Source organism: Tripterygium wilfordii, chromosome 22 (genome assembly GCF_013401445.1).
Source record: "Tripterygium wilfordii isolate XIE 37 chromosome 22, ASM1340144v1, whole genome shotgun sequence".
Classification (NCBI taxonomy): Eukaryota; Viridiplantae; Streptophyta; class Magnoliopsida; order Celastrales; family Celastraceae; genus Tripterygium; species Tripterygium wilfordii.
Genome location: NC_052253.1, coordinates 12,626,182 through 12,643,092, shown reverse-complemented (window position 1 = coordinate 12,643,092; position 16,911 = coordinate 12,626,182). Strand labels below are relative to the sequence as shown.

Genomic DNA, 16,911 nt, shown 5'->3' with positions numbered 1-16,911 from the left:
GTTGTCCATAACTGGTTCAATAACAGACAACCATCCCATGGCCTGTCTGATGTCCGAGGCTGTGTGCCGCTACGTTCTCTTTCAGTGTTCGTGAGTGGTTAAAATTCACAGGACGAATGTTTTGTTTAACTAGCATTATAAGGATACAAAGCACAGCACTGGTTACCTTCTTCGAACTTCAATCTTTCTCAGGGTCTGTCAGGCAAAGAAACCAAATATTTGATCGAAAGGTCGAAGCAGAGTCAACAAGAGCCCATTTGATGTTGGATTTGTTATGAAAAAGTTCTAAACGAACCCAACACTTATTGCAGGAACTCAAGTCTAACTCAGTTCTTTATTTTGTGTTCCGCAGGGACTTGTTTTCCTGCATAGAACTGCAAGAGCAGAAAGCAAAACAAATGGTTCGACGACATTTGAGGGGGGGGGGGGGGGACTCCAACATAAAAGTAACATGCTGGAGAAGCATCAAACTATACAATTGTCCTGCTCTTCTTCACATCTCATGAACAGCATAACACATGCTTTGGATGCAAGTACCTAGCAATGACACATCTATTACATAAAAAGTCGACCCTTCCTGAATCAACAATGGACTGAAAAAGAAAATTTAAGTGGCAATCCTGCCATTAAAGTGAAACAAATGACAATATCTATGCCTTGTTCACTCTGAATCACAAAAATCACTTCCATTGTCGTTAAAAAGAATCCATCCAGATTCAAACAGTTTCTGGCCCATCCAACATGATTTTAGCATACAGGGATTTCATTCAAAATCAAAATGAAGAAGAATTAATCTAACCTCATATCAACTCCAATCATTAATAAGTATCACATCTATAGAGAGAATTCCTTGCAGGCTAGCATCCATGAGCAACAACATGAAAACCAATCAAAGCAAAACAATCCTTCCTAGCAAGCTCAAATTACTACTACTGAAAACACAAAAGCCCCATTTATTTAGTCCTCCAATCAGTTACAGTTGGATTTCGTAAGCGTACTATTAATACATCCCCTCATGTTCTATCCTACTATAATGATTTGGTTTTGTAAAAGCCTCACGCCTTATCCAGGGCTGGTGTATGACCTAAATTTACTCCTCTACATTTATTTATACATTCTTTTTCTTAATTAGAAAGGCAGACACAAACGCAATCCAACTCCGGTTTCCACAAAACGACTCATTTGCACATCATAACTGAAAAGAGATGAAGAAGCACTAAAAACATAAATCAACAACCAACTTCAGTTTCCACAAAACGACTCATTTGCACATAACTGAAAAAAGATGAAGAAGCACTAGAAACATAAATCAACAACGGCAAGTTATCACTGGTTTCCATAAAAGGAATAGTGTCCCTTCGAGATAATCTGCCTACTTTTACACAATCACAGAGTTCCAATTCAGCATGTTTTCTATCTTCTTCTATAAGATTTCAACTTCCGAAGATTGCAACATATATATGAAATAAGCAGAAAAACATTTTCAAACTGTAATTCCATACTTAATAAAAGTAAAGAATGACAATAAAGCAAAAATTAGAGAGAAAATATGTCCAACATTTATCTGATTCCAAATAAACATTAGCATTAGGGGTAAAGCAAGGATTATCGTAATCATTAACTATAACATCCTCGTCCTTGAGTAAAACCTAAAAACCCCAACCATAACCCTCTAGAACAAAACCCAGTAGACCGTACCAATCAATGGCTGATTCAGTATTTTAATCATGCAGAGTGCCCAAGATGTCCTCGTCCCTAAACAACAGATACCTGTAAAAAAAAAACCAGCAGCCCACATACACAAAATAGTCATTACATTCATACAGGGTGATATAAAACTGAAATGAAAATAAATCACAAAGAATCAAGGCATAAAAAAAAAACATACTCTTTTTCACCAAGCTTCACTTCAGTGCCACCATACTCGGGCAAAAGCACAGTGTCGCCTTCCTTAACAGCAACAGGAATAGCATTCCCCTCTCTGTCCCTTCCTCCAGGACCCACAGCCACCACTTTCCCAGAGTTCAGCTGCATCCCCATCAATTCAATCAGAACCCTCTCATCCATCACATACATCTATAAATACAAGCAAGTAAACAAAAAAAATTCACCTTGGATACTTTCTCAGGGAGGAGGATGCCGGCGTTGGTTTTGGCAGGAGGGACGATCTTCTCGACCAGGACGCGGTTTAGGGTTGGGAGAAGGCGCTTCGCCATTGCTAAGATCTAGTTACTGCTTGCGTTGGATGCAAATTAAGGGTTTTGCTGCGTTGAGACAGAACTTTTGAGCTCTATTTCTTTCTCGATTGGGATGGAAGTTTCTAGGTCCTAGGGTTTTAGCGAAGAGTGTATAGGGTTTTGCCGTTTTGGAGAGATGTGGGCCTTTTGGATGAGAGTTCTGGCCCATTTAGAAGGCTAAAAAGGCCAGGCTTAGTAAGAGAGAGGTGGATTGGGCAAAAAGTATGGCCCAAAATGTCGTGAGCGGCAGGATTCGAACCTGCGCGGGCGAAGAGACAGAACTTTTGAGCTCTATTTCTTTCTCGATTGGGATGGAAGTTTCTAGGTCCTAGGGTTTTAGCGAAGAGTGTATAGGGTTTTGCCGTTTTGGAGAGATGTGGGCCTTTTGGATGAGAGTTCTGGCCCATTTAGAAGGCTAAAAAGGCCAGGCTTAGTAAGAGAGAGGTGGATTGGGCAAAAAGTATGGCCCAAAATGTCGTGAGCGGCAGGATTGGAACCTGCGCGGGCGAAGCCCACATGATTTCTAGTCATGCCCGATAACCACTCCGGCACGCCCACCTTCATATTTCCACGTCCCTTTATTAATTATGTAACGCCAAATCAAATGATTGATATGGTTCGTTCTTACAATAATTTTATGAAACAAGAAAAGGCATTGAGCAGGCAAAGAGGAGCCCCTCTAATCGAATGGCTTGACTCTCTCTTTTTTTTAATCGATCAACCCTTAGCTCAACAAACAGGGCGTAAACCTCGGGATATCATAATAGTTTGCACCATGTTGGTAACAGATAAGATTAGATTGAAGTTCATGCTAGTAGGAGCCCGAAAATGGGACAAGTCCACAAAATCGACAGGATTCTAGCCACTTAGCTTAACATGCCCTTCGGATGAGCATAAACCTTGGGTCGTAAGAAGAGTCCACACCACGCTGGCAACAAGTAAGAGTAAGACCGTGCCAAAGCCTATGCTACTATGCGAGTGGGAGCCCGAAAGTAAGACAAGTCTACGGAATCAGGATTTCACAAAAAAACATCATAGCTAGTTGATTTGAACTGCCAAATTCGGGCACCATAAACCCTAAATCCGAAAAGATAACTAACAAAGCGATCGCCCATTGCGAATTGTGGTTGGAATATCTCGACTCCCAGCCACTTTCCTCTTGTTCCAGGTTCAAATCCCTCTATTCCCAAATTCTTTCCAATAATAATAGTGACAAACAAAAAGATTCAAAAGGAAAATACATGAACCACAGTTGGGTTGTGGGGATGAAACTTTTGCAAAGATTGATAGTACATGAAGAAGAATCCATGCATGAAAGGTAGTAGACTAGTAGTAGTGGGGTAGGCACCACAACACAAATCTTTTGAAAAAGAAAAACCTGTGATATATATATGGTCCACTAGCAAAAAAACACAGGCGTCAGGCATATAATTTAGATCAGAAACCCTTTTAACACAGGCCATATATGATATATCCTCTTTGGACGGCAAAGTGGTGATGGAACTGACAATAAAATGTGGTTCTGAGAATGTCGTGCCATCTTTGTATCTGGTTCCGCCTGCATTTTTTTTTGTTAATTGTAACGATTCAACGGTGGAGAATAAAGAAAATATTACGAATCTCAATGTTTTTTTTGTCTCATTTATCTCAAATGTTGAGATGGACACACATGATACATATGAAATCGTGCGTGTCCTTCCCAACATTTGAGATATTTGAAACAAATAACATTGAGATCCGTAAACTGCTTGTGAAAAAAGAAAACATGTATTTCATGTCTCTGAGTTCCAAAAGGTTGGTGCCATTATTTGCACGGTCTAGATATTATTTTTACGATAGAGTGAGTGACAAACGTCACAAACCCCAAGACGATAATGTTGATCCAGTAGTTATGGTGAAGCTTTTTACTTCTTAGTGGGCGTCCATTTCATGATCCTTGATGAATATTCAATGCTACTCCATTGCATTATTCAATCTTATATACATACATATATATATATAATTAATCTGTTTTTCTAAGTATAAATATGCTTATTCACCTTTTGCTTTTGCTCTCTTTAGACAGAGCCTTGTGTTGATTAGGATGACTATGGAAGAGTATTGATATACATTATTTAATTCCCAACAAATGAAGTGAAATGTAATCTGGAAAAGTTAAAAACTATTTTGTTATTGTGAGGGCAAAAATCCTAGCACGAGGATTTATTGGAGACAAATCTTGTATCAGCCCGTTGTAATTTTAGCTCTAATAGCGTATATTTCCGTTGTTGTAGTAAAAAATTCGTAGTTGGATCTTTAGTTGGGTAGAGCTGTCCGCCTCTCAATGTGCACCTTCCCTCCTGTCTAGTACTAACGAGACACTCTAGTCCAGTGTAGATTTTTGTGTCCTCTACAATTTTTCAACGTGGGAAGTTAATGTTTGACCTCAAACCTTTTTGCTCTGATACCATCTTATAATTTGTTACGTAATTACCTACGTAACACAATAATATTTATAACATATTCTAACCTATCCCTCTCAAATAACGTGAAATTCTAACCACTAGCTTTGAATTGGCTTCCAATTTAACCTTAGGTTCTAAGGAGCTAGCTACAATGCCATTGCTATGGACCAAACACCTAATCAGGAGTTTAGCCACACTCATAAAGTGCACCGCCATTTTCTGCGGTTGCTACATCAAGCTCGGTCCTCATCAGTGACCCAATAAGAAAAAGCCTAATCAGCTGATTGAATATTCTGTAGAAACATCGAAGATAAGAATCTCTAATCTTCATCATTTGGATGTTAATCTGTCTTTGCTTTGGCTTTATGTCATATATGGATATTCTTTTTCCATAACTAATCATTATTTTTGTTCCCTTTCTTCCAATCCCTTCTGGGATTCCTCGTGTACCAATACATTTTTGAATATAATCTTCCTGTTTCAATCAAAAAGACTTGGTGTTAGAGAGTTTAGTTTCGATTCCCATTGAGAGCAGGGGTGAAGCCATAAATGTATACGAGGGGACTAAAAAAGTTGACGGGTTTCTCAAAACTTTTTTTATGGTTATTTATTGAGAAATTACCTAATTTTTCATTGATTACGTAATTCATTACTGTTGCCCTTCGTGGGATCCTGGCCTTGCACTCTTGCCATGTTAATGGTGGGTCAATTGGCTTTGGATTGAGCTCTGTGGGCCTGTGACTGCTGCGATTCTCTACATAATATGAATGACTTATGATATTATATATAAACAAAAAAAAAATTAAAAAAAATCCGGAAGGGTGATAGTTTATTCTCTTCATATACTAAGGGTCTTACTCCTTTAGTTTATGTTCATATTGAATATCCAAAGAATAAACTGGTATGGTTTATTCTCGATTAACAAAAACAAAAAAGTTTAGTTTCAATTTCTCACTTTTAATAAAATGACATATTTTTCAAGGGAAAAAAAAAGCCATCCCTACGAGTATCCAAGGATAACAATTTCTTAATAAAAAAGGCGTCTCTCTCTATAATATCTTAAAAGTGAAGCTAATCTGGATCATAGATATATATTTTACATGTTTAGATATGTTTGTGCAAACTCAATAGGATAGGATGTTGTCATAAAATTGATAAATGTCTGCAAACTACCCTATTTGGAATCATGCACGCATCATCAAATAATAGTGCCTATACATGTAAAGTGAAAGAGAGAGTCACATTTATGGGAAGACTTAGGGAAGGGCGATCTCAATTGTATGTAAACCAGGCCAACTCTACTACCTCTCTCTGAACAGTATTAATCATCTCTAACCATCCTCCTAAAATTCATAACCAGCTTAGGGGAGTGCACCATGCCAAGAACCGAAAAGGACTTGCACTGGCTCTAAAAAAATGACATTTGGCAAAACTAAATTAAAGTGTGAAATTAATGGGTATTTACGTGCTTGATTTTTTATTTATTGAACATAAGATATAATTACATAATATAAATCTATGTTTAATGAAAATATAAATCTACTTAAGTGAAGAAAAACTCATCTACCAAACAAACCTTTGACCATTACAATCAAAGCATGGGCCCCACTTAACTTTTAAAAGAAAAAATTTAAAAAATACAAACCTCTAGCCATAAGCTTCGTATTGGAGCTTATGGCTAGCTATAGCTAGCTTATTGTGCATGTTTGGCACTAACGGTTCCGTAAAACGGGACCACCAGTTCCGCTTGGTGGTCCCGCTTTGGGAATCGCCCTCCCAAACAGGCACTAGAGGTATTATGCAGTTTATTGTAAAGTTTGAAGTTTAATTCCCAAACCATTATCATCTATAAAATTCGAAGCGTTTGTTCATATAGTTACGATCTTGTAGCATTTTTTGTGTTACTAAAACTAGCGCATTATGTCATTTTTTTATAAAAATAAAAACAAAAACAAAAACACTTATTTTCGTAATTAAAGTTTAAAAATAGGTTTGTACGGAAATAACTCTTCTACTTGCAATGTATATTGTGTACAATGATATATAAAGCTATAACAATTAACATTACCTTGTTCTTGAAATAATCTGTTCTCTTTTTGTTCTCTCGAAGATGAAAGATGAGTATATCTTTGTTGCGTAGCGGTCCCCAAAGAGATTGATTGATTGATGGGTGGAGAACAGAGAGATCACTCTTCACTACCATAAAAGAGAGAGAGATGCAAAGCAGAGACCACACACCCAATGGAGGCAAATGCAAGCAACAATAACATGCAGCAGTCTCACAGTCACAGCTGCCTAGAAATAACCATGGAGGTTCACAAGGTTGTGCCACCGCCACCTACAAGCTCCTTGAAGAAACTCAAGACCAGGCTCAAAGAGACCTTCTTCCCCGATGACCCTCTGCGCCAATTCAAAGGGAAATCTCTCAAGAAGAAGTGGGTACTTGGAGCTCAGTATGTATTCCCAGTCCTTCAATGGGGTCCTAATTACAACCTTAAACTCTTGAAATCTGATGTTGTTGCTGGCCTCACAATTGCTAGCTTGGCCATTCCCCAGGTCACTATCCATTTCTATGTATTAATTCACAACTCAAGATATCTATCTATCTATCTGTCTCTGTCTGCATTTGACCTCTTTTGGTCTTAATTCACAGGGCATCAGCTATGCTAAGCTTGCCAATTTGCCTCCCATAGTTGGTCTCTGTGAGTATACATGTTTTTTTCCCTTCATTTTCTCAGAAAATATTAGTTTCTTTGATACACACATAGATATGTAATAAATGTGTGTCTGTGTATGTATCTGTGCAGACTCCAGCTTTGTTCCTCCTCTTGTATATGCAGTTCTGGGGAGCTCCAGGGACCTTGCAGTAGGTCCTGTTTCAATTGCTTCTCTAATAATGGGATCAATGCTTAGGCAAGAAGTCTCTCCAACCAAAGAGCCTGTTCTGTTTCTTCAACTGGCCTTTTCTTCAACCTTCTTTGCTGGTCTGTTTCAAGCTTCTCTGGGGTTGTTAAGGTGATGATGATCCTTCTTTAATTTCTCATTACTGTTACTCAGAAATGAAAACAGGGCACTGATGGGTGTAAGATTTGTGCAGGCTTGGATTTATTATTGATTTCCTTTCAAAGGCAATACTTATTGGATTCATGGCTGGAGCAGCCATTATAGTCTCATTACAGCAGCTTAAGGCCTTGCTTGGGATCACTCACTTCACCAAACAAATGGGTTTGGTTCCTGTTTTGAGCTCTGTTTTCCATCACACTGATGAGGTAACTTTACTCTCCTAAACAGGGAGAAGAAAAAGTCCAATTATGTTTAATTTAAACACTTAATCAAACGGGTTTGTTATCATAATTTTATCATAAAAGTATACGGGCAAAGGCAGTTGCAGAAGCAGCCAAAATTATTTGAAGTATCGAAACAGAACATTTATAACACTGTTTGCTTCTTTTTTTATAATTTATTCTTAACCCTTTTGCTGTGTGTTTCTCGGGTGGCAGTGGTCATGGCAAACGATACTGATGGGCTTTTGCCTTCTTGTGTTCCTTCTGCTATCAAGACACATTGTACGTAATCTCTCTCTTGTAGATTTGCTCTTATTATGACAATGATACTGTTGGTAAATTGCATATCTGGATCATACGTGCATAATGGACCCAAAAATAACATATGCGACAGTTTTATATTTGTATGCATAGCATGTGTTGTATAATGTCTCTAGTTTTTATTTTATTTATATTTATATGGTAATGTGTGCCATCTGCCATGTATGTGCAGAGCATTAAAAGGCCAAAGCTGTTCTGGGTCTCAGCTGGTGCCCCCCTTGTCTCTGTGATTCTGTCCACTCTCTTGGTTTTTGCATTCAAGGCTCAAAATCATGGAATCAGTGTGGTAAGTTTCTGGGTTCCACGTACTTATGGTCAATTTGACGTAGTTCCGTTGATCTATCACAACCAACCTGATCTCAACATTCTTTGTTTCTAATTAGTGCTAATTGTTATATTTAGATTGGAAAATTACCGGAAGGACTAAACCCTCCTTCCTGGAACATGCTGCGCCTCCATGGAAGCCACTTAGGACTTGTGATCAAGACTGGACTTGTCACTGGCATTATTTCCCTCACTGTAAGTTTATTTATTCAAAACCAAACCCAGCATGAAATTCAGGTTGACAACATTTTTACAGGCCGGTATCTTGGCCCATGATCATGTCTTGTGTACATATTTTTTACACAATTGAATTCATGTTGTGTTTTGACAACAAATATTAACAGGAAGGGATTGCAGTAGGAAGGACTTTTGCTGCCTTAAAGAACTACAGAGTTGATGGTAACAAGGAAATGATGGCAATTGGGCTCATGAACATGGTTGGCTCCTCCACATCCTGCTATGTCACGACAGGTTATTAAATTTTCTCCAATCTCTTCTTCTTCTTCTTTTTGGGTACGGAAGTGGGGACTCGAGCTTGGCTACCACCCAATTCAAGCATATGCTTTAACCACCTTGGTAAACTTCAGGCGCGTTTTCCCGATCAGCGGTGAATCACAACGCCGGAGCGAAAACAGCAGTGTCTAATGTAATAATGTCAGTGACAGTGATGCTGACACTCCTCTTCCTGATGCCTCTCTTCCAATACACACCAAATGTTGTATTGGGTGCCATAATAGTCACAGCAGTAATTGGCCTTATAGACATTCCTGCAGCTTATCAGATCTGGAAGATCGATAAATTCGACTTCTTTGTTCTGCTATGTGCTTTGTTGGGTGTCATTTTCATTTCTGTCCAAGACGGCCTCGCCATTGCCGTGGGAATATCCATCTTCAAGCTTCTCCTGCAAATCACAAGGCCGAAGACAGTTGTGCTCGGAAATATTCCGGGGACGAACATATATCGCAATCTGCATCATTATAAGGAAGCAGTGAGAGTTCCAGGTTTCCTCATTTGGAGTGTTGAAGCTCCCATCAACTTTGCCAATACAACTTATCTCAATGAGAGGTTGGTATATATATGTGTGTGTGTATATATATATATATGCATTCATTTTATGATGTGCATGGGTTCAATCTCAATATGATTTTCTGAATTTGTATGAAATTAAGGATTTTGAGATGGATAGAAGAGAATGAAGCAGAGGAGGATGAAAAGAAACAACCGAGCCTTCATTTTCTGATACTTGACATGTCAGGTGAGTTTTGAACACTGAACTTCGCTCATCGAATGTTTAAACGTTCTAACTTGATACCTCAAAGTTGAAAATTATTACAAATTACGACACTCGAGCAGATTTTCGATTGTTCGGGCAGTCAAATTATTGATGTGGCATAAAAATCAATAAAAAGAATCCACCTGAATAGTGAGAAATCTGCCCGTGTGTGCAATTTGAACAATTTTAAACTTTGGGTTTTCAAGTTGAAACGTCTAAACATTTAGTGACTGAGTTGAAAATTAACAACTATTTCAGTGATCAAAAGTCGCACTACCCCATGTTTGGCTGAGGTTCTGATACGTAAAATTTTCAAAACAAAGCCAATTTCATTAAGCAATGCCTTTCATTAGTGACTGTAGTGATCAGAACTCTCCTTGTAAATGTTTTCAGCTGTAAGTTCTATAGACACAAGTGGAGTTGCATTCTTCAAGGAACTCAACCAAACACTGGAAAACAAAGGTGTTGAGGTTAGCATATATATATACATACACACACTCATGACCTTGTTTCCCTCTCTGATTTGGACCTTAATTTCTTACTGCTGCTAAGTAATTCTATGTTAAATTTGGTGTCACAGCTTGTGCTGGTGAATCCTTTGGCAGAGGTGATAGAGAAATTACAAAGAGCAGATGATATTCGTGATTTTATGATGAGACCTGAAAGTCTTTACTTGACAGTAGGAGAAGCTGTAGCTTCACTCTCACTCACAATGAAGGGGCAATCATCAAGCAGTGTATAACAACAACATTTTTTATAGCTAATTCTTCATTTCACAAATGAAGAATAGGAACATTATACTATGTATTAATTTAGTCTATATATTTTTAAGCTTTATATTTTGCAAATTTATGCTATATATATATATATATTGTATTTTTTTTAATCTGACAATAGAAGTACACACATGCAACCCACACACACTCACATAATTCACACAAACGCACACACAAATACTATCCATAAGAATTGAACCCTTGATCACAAGGTAGAAATATAAGAATGAGAACTAGCTAGGCTGACATCCTGCTTGTAATATATATATTATTCTTATTGTAGCAGGTGTTTGACATTTTGTTTTGGGGGGTAATAACACAATAATCTGACCCAGTTTAACTCGGGAACTCATTTTTCAAACTTTTCAAGTTGAACTGGGTCAGATTATTCAGTACCTAAAAGTGTTATTACCCCTTTTGTTTTGTTTAAACCGAGAACGAGGCTACCACTATTTGAACATCCGATATATGTCTAAATTCGGGTTGGTCTACAGTTTCACACTCGATGATTGGATAAATTGAATCAAAGTTCGTGTAAACAATGACACTGTTTATAATGAAAATCGAATTTAGAATCTCCCAAGTCTATATGCTTTGGCCCCACAATTTGAAGGATGGATATAAATTTTAAACATTCCATTTTTCTACATGCCCTAGTCGGTAATAAATAATAGACTAACTATAGAAGCTTTGATTAACGCGCATTCGCAATCACCACGAGAATTGCTTTGATCGCGCGATACCACCGCCAGCGCCACTAGCAGCAGGGGCAGCTGAGATAGATAAAACAATGGGGAAGACCAAAGGCCCGGACCCTCCATGCTTTCAGAAGTACGGCGTCCCTTTCTTCGGAGCTGCTTTTGTTCCTTACAAGGACGTCAGGTCCAAGCTCTCCAATCTTCAAGAGGATCACCGTGATTCTTCCACCGATGAGAATTTCGATGATAAATCAGCCGCTCTGACGGATACTACCGATGACGGAAACTACGTCGTTTTGGCAGGTGGAGGCGGCGAAGGTCACAGCGGGATCCCTAACTCCATCCTCCTTGCCAGTTTCGACTTCGATTCCAATTCTCTCTCTGCACAGCCGGTAATACCTTCAGTCCCCCCTCTATTGCTCTAATTCATATCAGAGTCTCTCTTTTTTTCGCGTTTTCAGTATAAAAAGCGCTAGGTGCTTATGAACCTGCGTTAACATATAAGTATTGCTGTATTGGCGAAATTTATCTTCTCCTTGCTGACGATTGACTGAGAACTTAGATCTATGGAAGCTGTTGTTATAGATTTTCCTTGAAATTATGTCATTATAGTGCTAAATCCCCTTCAAATGTTGTTCTAGTTTCAGCGCATCCAAATGGTACATGATCAATTGATCTCGTATATCACTTTTCAGGTTTACGTTTATCATAGTACAGCCATCAGTTTCTCAAAATAGGTTAACTAATATTGATCTCTATGTATATAAATCGTGTTTCCTCAAGCAGAGCACACTTTTTACATCTTGATTTCTATGTAAGGTGAGACTTGACAAAAAAAACTCTTGTCAATTGGAATGTTACCTAACAAATTTTGATAGGAATGTTTTTGGGATATCTTGAATTGATATCATCGTGTTAACACATTTCGGTTGGTATAATTGCTTTCATTTTATCTGCAATTTTTTTGTTTCATTGTATCTGCAATTTTTTTGTTTTTGCAATACAAAGGCTGTGTAATTGATATAATTATTGCTACCTTGTGTAATTTTCTATTTTTGCTAAATCATAAAGTACTAGTAATAGAACTTCTTTAAGTTGGGCACTAGTAGTTTACATGTTTAGGTATTTGCTTTTTCTTTCTCTTGTGTCAATTACATCTTCTCTTGTGCTTTATGTGTTATTCAGGTAGCGAAGCTTGGACTTGGTTCTGATTGTCCTTATAGAATGGTTGTTCACCCAGGAGGAGATGGTATCATTTGCGCATTGCCAAAAAGTTGCAGGTGTGTTCTCTATATAGTCATAGTGTGCCTCTTACTTTATTATTAAGCCAAGATTTTAGGGGAAGATATGCTTATGGGTCAATGCGCTGGTGGAATGAAGTGTCATTCTTCTTTTGGCATTGGGAGGCGTTTTGGGGTAGAATTCTCACTATTGACAATCTGAAAAGAAGAGGCTACATCTTGACTAATAGATGTGTTCTTTGTAAGTCAGAGGAAGAAACAGTTTCACTTCTCTTGCTCCATTGCTCCAAATCTAGGAATGTGTGGGGACCTGTGTGTAATCTAATGTGGTATTAACTGGGTTCCGCATAGTTGTCTGGCCTCAGAAGTTGAGGCTTGGCGCTTCTTATCTATTGGCAAAGACTGGAAACAAGTAATGCTTCTTGTCCTTCAAGCCACCTGTTGGCTAATCTGGAATTGGAAAGAACGGATCTCCTGAATTTTTGAAGATACAGAGTACTCCATCTTAGTTTTTATGGATAGGTGACTTTCTGCAGTGAAGCTCTGGTTGAGTGGTTATTGTTCCAATTTATTAGATTGTCTTTAAGTTCTCAAACGTTTAATTTTGGTTTCCTGCACAGTTGCACTCCCTTGGTGCTGTTAGTAAACCTTTTCTTGTAAAGAAAGATGACCATGCCTTTCATGGGCAGATTTTTTGAGTGGGATGAGGTCAAGAGTGCTGAAGACCACAAACTTGGGTTGAAAGCGTCAGATAAAGTGCTCAACCCGCTAGAAGACATTGTGCAGCAGTTAGCATTGGCGTTTAATGCTGAGGGTTCTATACTTGCTGTCGGTGGAGAGGTACAAATCGAATTTCATAATTTCCTATAAGATGGATGCAAATGATGTATGAAAGTCCTGTTTGGTGTCTGTAGCTATACTATTGACTGAAAGGCATGTGAAAGTTTCAGGTTCTGAATCATTCTTCATTTTCCACATGAAATGTTATCAGTTTAGTGTTTATTTCACTTGTTAGGCATGAATATTATATTAAGCAGAATCAAGTCTTGGCTTATTAAGGTTATTATTCCCGAATGCAGTGAGGTTTTAGGATCTGCTTCTCAGATACACTCTCTCAATCGTAAGTCATGTTCTCGGAAAGCTGAAATGTTGCATTAAATACGGTTAACATCTCTTGCTTAGGTTCTTGTTCTAGAAAATGATTTTTTCCTTCATCTGAAAATTGTTAATTAAAGGCACCAAGAGGTGCAAACTGAAAATTTTAGATAATGATGTTGAGGAGCAATAAAGATATCATTTATATCAGAAGCAGCATGATGTATGATCTAATGATTTTGTGCAGTACAGGATGGAAATTTAAGGGTTTTTAACTGGCCTGGTATGGAAGTTCTTCTCCACGAGGCTCAAGCTCATTCTTCTGTGAAGGACTTGTCTTTCAGGTTTGCAACCCTTATGAAATAATTATCTGTTTCTTCCTGATACTAGATTCATAGAAATGAAAATGCTGTTGTAACTTCGCTGATATTGGTCACTACATGTTTGGCCGGGTTGTTTTGCAGCCCTGATGGAAAATTTCTCATCTCCTTGGGACGTGGTGGCCCCGGTAGAGTTTGGGATGTATCATCATCAATGGTAGTGGCTTCTCTACCAAAGGAAAATGTAAGCCTAATCATGATAAGTTCTTGAAGCATTTCGTCTTTTTAAGTCATTTCAGATGCTTCATGATGAATTTTTAAGTCAATTAAATTATTTCTTTTGTCCAGGATGAAGTCTTTGCCTTTTGCAGATTTTCACAGCGCAATGATGGGCATCATGTTCTATACACTGCTGTAGTAAAAGGTGAATATTTGGTATTAAAAGCAACTCCCTGTTTCAGGAGTGAAGTTGCCCTCAGCTGCATGGCTGTTTTATGAGCTAACCATCACTGATATTATTTAACATAGGACAACGTGGATTTATTGTGTCTTGGAACACAACATCATGGAAGAGAATGAGCTCAAAGCAAGTCGTTCGTGATCCCATATCCTCCTTCAATGTTTCGTCTGATGGCAAGCTCCTTTCAGTGTAGAAAATCTTCGCTTAATTGTTTGATGTACTTGAACTTGTTTAGAAGCACCAATATGCTTTCCTATTAACATTTTTTTTTCCTCTTGTGATTGCTTGACATGCAGTGGAACAATTGAAGGAGACGTCTTGGTACTAAATTCAAGGAACATGCAAGTTCAAAAGCTAATTCGAAAAGCGCATCTTGGGATGGTTACGACATTAGCATTTACTAATGATTCAAGGTTAGATGTGAATCCGTTCTATTAAAATTTAACGCTATTTCCCTTTTGCGAATATCAATTGGTAGTGACCTTTGTTTTTTTTGCTGAATTTAGGGCTTTGGTGTCTGCATCTATGGACTCAAGTGCAAGGGTAACAGTGATAGAGGAAAAGAAAAGAGGTATATAGCTTGTGTATTCTCTTTCTTCTCATTTTCATCTGGATTTTTTAGTTAGTGGTCATGCTCTGACCTTTTTTACTCGATGGTTATGTGTAGCCACTAGCCAGAACCTCACCACTAACAAAAATTGTGTTGGCCTCACATTCAAGGCTGTCTGGCTAGAAGATTGCTCATTAATATGAGCAAGCAACCATCAGTTTAATTTCATCGCACTACCTGCTCATTCTATCTTCTCAATCACGTCTTTGTTTTAGATGCAAGTTAATTTAAAAAAATGTGTTTTATTTTCTCTAATTATAGCATTTACAAATTGGGAGATTAGGTTAAGGCTAGATGCTTCATACATGGAGGTTGACATTTTACAATAACTGAGATGAATCGGTTTGAAGTATGAAAGTAATGCAACACAGAGAGAACGTGAAAAAAATGAATTTGTGATAATATTCCATAGCATGTAACTTGTGCTCTGTGATAACGTCTCTCGTACTTAGCCTGATATTTTCCATGCTCATGCACTGGCCTTGTTGGGTCGAGCACTTGGATCTGCTCTAGTACATTTACTTCATATTTCCTCTTCAGATTAATATTTTGAAAATTTGGCTTCTAAGAGCTTACTTATAATGTCTTTAACTTCTCTTTTTAACTCTTGCAGGAGGTCTAAGCGTGTGGGGCATCATGCTTATCATTTTATTTGCAATTGCTGTGTATTTCCTGAAGCAAGAAGGAATCCTTCCTCAGCTGATAGAGAAGAGTGGCTTCATTATCCGAATGTGAAAACCATGCCCTTTTGTTTTCTACATGAATAATGACAAAGAACAAATGAGAAGTTGACAATACTCGGAAGGTAAGGATACTTTTTTGATGAAAGAACGGTTATGTTGTTTTAGGGCTGACTGCGCTTAGCTTATTTTAAGGCAGCTCAATTTATCCGTGACGAAGGAACACTTTATATGGAGCGTGGCCTGCCTTGTAATTGTACATTCAAATAAACTTTATATCTATTAGATATTACATTGTCGAGCACTGCTCTATGTGGGATCCCACATTTTATTTTTAAAGTGTCTGATCCATCTAACACTATTCATGTGTGGATCCCATCACATTTGAATCCGCACTTACATCAAAATGAATGATGTTAGATGAATCTCGCATTTTAAATAAACTGCACTGGAGAGGGACTTAGATTGTCACCTTAATGAATCTAAAATATGTTCATCCTTCTTGATTCGATATTGTAACTGTTGATCAATTAACATTCTGGAGATGTTCTGCAAGGAAAAGTTTCAGCTCCTTCCTTTTTAACCATCGTGAACAATCCTATGGCCCAGCCCGTTTAGGCAAATGTGAAGAAGTGTGGATTTGAACTTAGCTCGTCAATATGAAAGCCAAGCTTCGAACCACTAAACAACTACATCAACAATCCATCTTTCCCTCTTTGGCTCTTTAATATCTGTAACAGATTCAACTTTCTTATACAACATTGCATCCAACCATGCAGGCCCGCTGGGCCCAGAATGGCCCATCATCTATAACTACAAGATTTTACGCCTCGCCTGTAAAGATGTGTTGGGCAGGGACTAGCATGGCCCATTAATTTACGCCTCTAGTAGAACCCAGTGCATAGTTTCCCCATTCCATGTAAAATTGTAAATGGTGGCTTCCGCCATCACTAGAAGATTTTACATCGCGAGGCTTTGAAGTCCAGGGTAGAGCAAATAGGCCAATAATTTGAATTTGAAGTCAAATAGTTGGAGGCACTATTCAACTGTTATCTAAAACTTCTTAGCAAAATCCAAAGGCTGTGGACCTTCTGCAAATTGGCATATTTAATGCCCACTCGAGAGTTTGATTGGAATCTCATCCACTA

The 16,911-nt window shown here is 38.1% G+C and overlaps 3 protein-coding genes and 1 non-coding gene across 4 annotated transcripts; 2 read left to right on the top strand and 2 right to left on the bottom strand.

Annotated features, from left to right (window-relative positions):
- Positions 1-1,466: 1,466 nt before the first annotated feature.
- LOC119992092 (10 kDa chaperonin-like) lies at positions 1,467-2,345 on the bottom strand. The gene is made up of 3 exons (XM_038838714.1): positions 2,112-2,345; positions 1,889-2,028; positions 1,467-1,770 (listed from the first exon to the last, which is right to left on the bottom strand). The coding sequence occupies exons 1-3, from the start codon at positions 2,214-2,216 to the stop codon at positions 1,722-1,724; spliced, it is 294 nt and encodes a 97-aa protein (XP_038694642.1). The 5' UTR covers positions 2,217-2,345; the 3' UTR covers positions 1,467-1,721.
- A 368-nt stretch (positions 2,346-2,713) lies between these two features.
- On the bottom strand, positions 2,714-2,795 carry TRNAS-AGA. The gene has a single exon. It is a non-coding gene; the product is annotated as a tRNA-Ser (tRNA).
- Positions 2,796-6,762: 3,967 nt separating this feature from the next.
- On the top strand, positions 6,763-10,725 carry LOC119991002 (probable sulfate transporter 3.3). Its single transcript, XM_038837170.1, has 12 exons — positions 6,763-7,237; positions 7,335-7,383; positions 7,489-7,696; positions 7,779-7,950; positions 8,182-8,247; positions 8,459-8,572; positions 8,689-8,805; positions 8,955-9,081; positions 9,198-9,675; positions 9,780-9,865; positions 10,277-10,353; positions 10,464-10,725. Exons 1-12 carry the CDS (start codon positions 6,923-6,925, stop codon positions 10,623-10,625), a joined length of 1,971 nt encoding a protein of 656 aa, XP_038693098.1. The 5' UTR covers positions 6,763-6,922; the 3' UTR covers positions 10,626-10,725.
- Positions 10,726-11,386: 661 nt separating this feature from the next.
- On the top strand, positions 11,387-16,064 carry LOC119990599 (SEC12-like protein 2). Its single transcript, XM_038836587.1, has 10 exons — positions 11,387-11,749; positions 12,543-12,637; positions 13,288-13,438; positions 13,946-14,037; positions 14,158-14,257; positions 14,362-14,437; positions 14,542-14,662; positions 14,770-14,886; positions 14,980-15,044; positions 15,697-16,064. The coding sequence occupies exons 1-10, from the start codon at positions 11,450-11,452 to the stop codon at positions 15,816-15,818; spliced, it is 1,239 nt and encodes a 412-aa protein (XP_038692515.1). The 5' UTR covers positions 11,387-11,449; the 3' UTR covers positions 15,819-16,064.
- The last annotated feature ends 847 nt before the right edge of the window (positions 16,065-16,911 follow it).